The sequence below is a fragment of the Entamoeba histolytica genome, genomic scaffold, assembly GCF_000208925.1.
Source record: "Entamoeba histolytica HM-1:IMSS scf_1104750518465 genomic scaffold, whole genome shotgun sequence".
Classification (NCBI taxonomy): domain Eukaryota; phylum Evosea; order Mastigamoebida; family Endamoebidae; genus Entamoeba; species Entamoeba histolytica.
Genome location: NW_001915059.1, coordinates 1,103 through 6,179, shown reverse-complemented (window position 1 = coordinate 6,179; position 5,077 = coordinate 1,103). Strand labels below are relative to the sequence as shown.

Genomic DNA, 5,077 nt, shown 5'->3' with positions numbered 1-5,077 from the left:
TCTGGAACACCACGGCAGTACTTTGATTTTGGATATGGGTGTCCTCTAACAAGTCTATAACATCTTCCTGGTCTTCTTCCCATTTTATAACAATCTGCCAGGGTTAGTTCATTTTTATAAGATCCTCTTATCGTTATTATCCCGTTTTTTTCCTTCTTCTTTGGCTCCAATTGGTCCTATTCGATGGTGATTGATGTGTTGATTATTTCTACATTTAGATTTTTTTTAAAATAAAAAACAAAAAAACAGAAAATAAAAAATTCAATGCAATTCAAAAAACATTTTTTCAGTGAATCGAAATAAAGAGTTTTAATAGAACTTTTTAATTTTATGTCTTCTCTCACTGAAGAACAAAAGAAGAAGTTTAAAGCTACATTTAAACATTACGATAAAGACAAAGACGGACAAATTACATTTGAGGAATTAGGACAAATATTAAGAGGAATGGGAAGAAATACTACAGATGTAGAAATCTATCAAATGCAACAAATCCATGGAAGTGATAAAATTGATGAAGCAACATATTTAGCGTTACTTGCTCAAAAACTTCAAGAACCAGATAGTGTTGAAGAAATTCAAAAAGCATTTGATACATTTTTTGGACCAGGTAAAACCACTATTACCTCTGATGAATTTAAAGCAATGATGATGGAATTTGGAGAACGAGTTTCTGAAGATGAAGCTGATGAGTTAATTAAAGATATAGGACTAAATAAAGAAGGATGTATTGACGTTAAAGCATTTATTGATCATGTGTTTGAAAGTAAATAATTCATTTGTTGTACTTCTTTATTAATGTTATTTACTTCTTTTTTATTTGTTTATTTTGTTGTTTTATTTTTCTTTTTGTTATTATGATAAAATTTTTTGATTTTAATAACATAAAAAGGTATGATAAAAATGTTATTATTATCAAAATATTTTAATAATATAAATATAATATAAATATAATAAATAATAATTAAATATGAAAAACCTAATAATAAATAATAAAAAGTAATAATAAATTAATAACTAAAAGAAAAAATGAAAGGACTAAAAGAGAAGAACTTCAAATTAGAAAGTAACAAGGTCAATGACTGGACACAAGGGTTTCTCATACAAATTAAAACTTGGTAAGAAAATTCACCAAAACAGAGGTGTCCCACAATGGTTCAGAATGAAAACTGGAAACACTATTAACTATAACTTCAAGAGAAGACATTGGAACAGAAGAAAGATGGGCATGTAATATTGCTGGAGTAATCAATCGAATACCTTGTTATAATTTTTTGTAGTTTTGGTTTTGATGGTTCAAATGAACAAAAATGATAATAAAGAAAACGTTTATTTGAAATTTTGTTTTGATTCTATTTTTCCTGATTTATCTTTTATTGAAGGATTGAATGTTATAAAAGGATTAAAAGATATGTTATTGTCTAAACCAGAGAAAGAAAGTAGTAAGAGGAAAAAGAAAAGAACAAGAAAGAATAAGAAGAGGTGAATAAAGGATTAATTTTATTAAATAACAATATTTGATTGCAACTTTTAAGTGATAAGTATTTCATTTAAGTATTTCAATTAAAATGATAATAAATTAGTTTAAAATGTTTGAATAATGATATCTATGATATGAAAGTAAAAAAAAGAACAAACAATCGAATATATAAAGATATCATAACAGTAACTAATGTGGAAAAGAAACAGAGATGAGTGAAAAAGAATAAAAGAAAAAGAAAATGATTCAATGTGTAAAAGATGAGAATTAAATAGAATTAAAGAATGAAGCATTTAAAAGAAGTACGAATTATATTTATATTCCAATAACCTTAAAAATTTAAGAAGAAGAAAACAAAGACATTGGTGATAAATACACAATCGATATTGAGGAAAACAACATCATGGATGATGGAGATGAACGAAACTACTCCTATGAAAAAGACAGTAATTGAAATCAAAGAGAAAAACAACGCACTGATTGTCAAAAAAAAACAAGAGATGATAATCAGACAAGAAATACAACAAACCAAAGAAATAGAATTTTAATTGAAGTGATGTATTGTTTTGCAATTAATTGGTTAAATAAGAAATTATATAAGAAATTAAGAAATGAACAAATTGAAAGTATAATAAAAGTAATAAAAATCAATGTAAATAATGAAAATGAATATATTAATTATGTTAAAAATGTCACATAAAATAAAAGAAAGTACTAAATAATACATTAAAATGAAAGTAAATGATATAATGGAAGGAAGAGTAGAGTGCAATTCAATAATAAAAAACATCATATTGAAGAATAACTCTACCGAAATTGATGAAGAATACCTTAAAACTCTCATCAATAAAATAAAAGAAATGAAAATAGAAAAATGTACCAACATTAATTACTATTTTCAAAGAAAAGAGGCTGACTAATTAATAATGGAAAATAATAGATGGGTATGTTCAGGAAGCAGAATGGATGATCTGAAAGATGATATGAAGAATATTTCAATTTATATGCACCTCTATCTCCAAAATAAAATAATAAGAGATAAATTTGATGAAATAAAAGAAATATAAATAAAATCAATAGACTAGAAAAATCTAGTCAATGAAATTGTACAGGATAAAATACATCATGAAATTAAAAGAATATGAAGAAGAAGGAATAAAAGTCAAAGCACTAGAAAGAATGAAGTACCTAAAATATATGATGACAATGAATAAAGAAAGAATTAAATTTAATAAAAATGAAATAGTCAGAATCAATACAAATAAAATCATGATTGATTCTAATAAGAAAATTAAAATAAAGAAGAAACAAAAAATGAAATATACCCAAATAACGATATTACTTTAGAATACATGAAATCGTTATATGAAACACAGGTGATATTAAATAAAGAGAAATTATTAGAAATATTCATAATTGAATTTTATGAATATTGAGAAGTGATTGTTTCAGTTTCTCCATTATGCTATATTTCTATAATAGAGTTCATTTCTAGTATGATTGCATTAGATTATTCTTCTTCTAATGTGCTGTCAGAATTGAATGTGTAAAACATTAAGTCTTTCATGTTTTTGATTATGACTGTTCGTAGGATTTTGGAAAAGTCTAATTGTAATTTTAATGATTTTACTCTTCTTACTGACTCTTTATGTATTAAACCATTTATTGATAATATAACAGGTATTATTTCTAAATATATTATTTCTCTATTATTTCTTATTTTCTCTTGTAATTCTTTGTACTTATTTATTTTATAAATGTAATTTAATTCTATATTCATATCTTGACATATAACAACATCTATGATATACCATTTCTTTTCTTTCATATTTTGATGATATATATCTTATCTTCTAGCATGGAATGAATAGTCATTAACAAATAAATCAATATTGTAAGTTATGGCTATTGCATCATTATTAATACATTTTGGAGGATTATTAAAATCAATTGAATCAAATTCATTAAAATGGGTAATTAATAAATGTTTAAATATTTGTTTACAAACATAATCATATTTTGATATTTGATTCTTTTTCATTACGTCATAACAATATATGACTAATAGATGCAATTGTGTTATGACAATGTTTACAATATTTTAAAGTATTACAATGGAATATTTTTGCTTTAATACTCCTAGTTATACTTGTACCTTCTTGCATCTTTACTATTTGGATGAATGTATTTCTTTTTATGTTCAATGACCTCCATGTGGTTACTGTTAATTTCTTATCATTGAAAGTACAATTTGTATTTCTTATATATTCACCACATTTCTTTTCTTTCCATTCATTTAAATATCTTTCATTTAATTCATTAGTTACAAATTCAAATTATTTTCTTTACATCATGTTTTCTTTCATTTAATTCTATTATCTCCATTATTTCATTAAAATTGATTTTCTTACCAAATGCTTTTTTCATTCTTTTTGATTATTCAATTTGAATTTTCTTTTATTATTTTTATCATTTCTCATATTCTTGTATTTGATATTTATATTTTAAATATATTCTTATTAATTCTTTATCACATTCATCTCTTGCTGACATTAATCCTAGTCATATTTCATTTATTTTAACATATAATCTACTTTTGGGAATATTTCTACTATATAATTTGAGTTGTACTAATGTTTTTCTTATTTATTTATTCTATCATTTCCAACTCTCCTAGTTTCCATGGGGAACGAAAATTAGCAAAGAAATAATGCATCTAAATAATTTACAAAAATGAAAAAAGATGCAAAATAATTTGCATCCATAGAATTTTCCATTTATTATATTTTGCTCCTAAAAAAATAAAATAAAAATAAAAAATATTTACAAATACACAATCTGTATATATTTATATTTATCTTTATAATAACTTATAGTCATTTTGTATGAATATTAATGAAATAAATGATTTAATTATTCATATTTAATTATTTTAATTATTTTTATTCTTTTATTATTATGTTATTTATGTATCTGATTTTTATATCTTTTTATATTTATTTCTTTTATTATATTATTTATATCATCTTATTATTTATATATTATTATATTCTTATTATTTGATGTTTTTTCTTTTTATATTATTTAGATTTTCTTATTGGTATTCTTTTCTATTTAGATGTATTTGTTTATTTGTTTATTCATATTTATCATCTTTTATATTATTATCATTTATATTTACTTTCGATTTATATTTATTCTGATTTGATTTATATTAAATTTATCTATCTTTTACACTTTTTATTTATTATTATATCATTGACTATCATTTCTATATTTATTTATCATTTATTCTTATTATTCTTTTCTTTTTATATTCTATATCATATATTCATATCATTTCATTTATATTTTATTACATATTACATTTTATATAATAACATAACACTTATGATTGAATATAATAAATGTCATGATGAAATTATATATAAATCAATATAAAATAATATAATATTTTCAACAATAAAACAATACCAATTATTTTACACAATTGAATTAGACACTTTTATTTCATATTTCTAATTTTTACATTAAAAATACACCATTTTCATTCTTTTCTTCTTTTATCATCTCTTTGTGATTTATTATTTTTATATTCTT

At 22.1% G+C, this 5,077-nt stretch overlaps 2 protein-coding genes across 2 annotated transcripts, besides 2 other annotated features; both read left to right on the top strand.

The window, feature by feature from the left end:
* Nucleotides 1-330: 330 nt before the first annotated feature.
* On the top strand, nucleotides 331-771 carry EHI_143440 (calmodulin, putative; the record flags this gene model as incomplete). The annotated part of the gene is made up of 1 exon (XM_647273.1): nucleotides 331-771. One exon carries the CDS (start codon nucleotides 331-333, stop codon nucleotides 769-771), a length of 441 nt encoding a protein of 146 aa, XP_652365.1.
* A 304-nt stretch (nucleotides 772-1,075) lies between these two features.
* On the top strand, nucleotides 1,076-1,231 carry EHI_143430 (60S ribosomal protein L39, putative; the record flags this gene model as incomplete). The annotated part of the gene is made up of 1 exon (XM_647274.1): nucleotides 1,076-1,231. The coding sequence occupies one exon, from the start codon at nucleotides 1,076-1,078 to the stop codon at nucleotides 1,229-1,231; it is 156 nt and encodes a 51-aa protein (XP_652366.1).
* Nucleotides 1,232-1,819: 588 nt separating this feature from the next.
* Nucleotides 1,820-2,873: a repeat region.
* Nucleotides 2,862-4,164: a repeat region.
* Nucleotides 4,165-5,077: the final 913 nt, after the last annotated feature.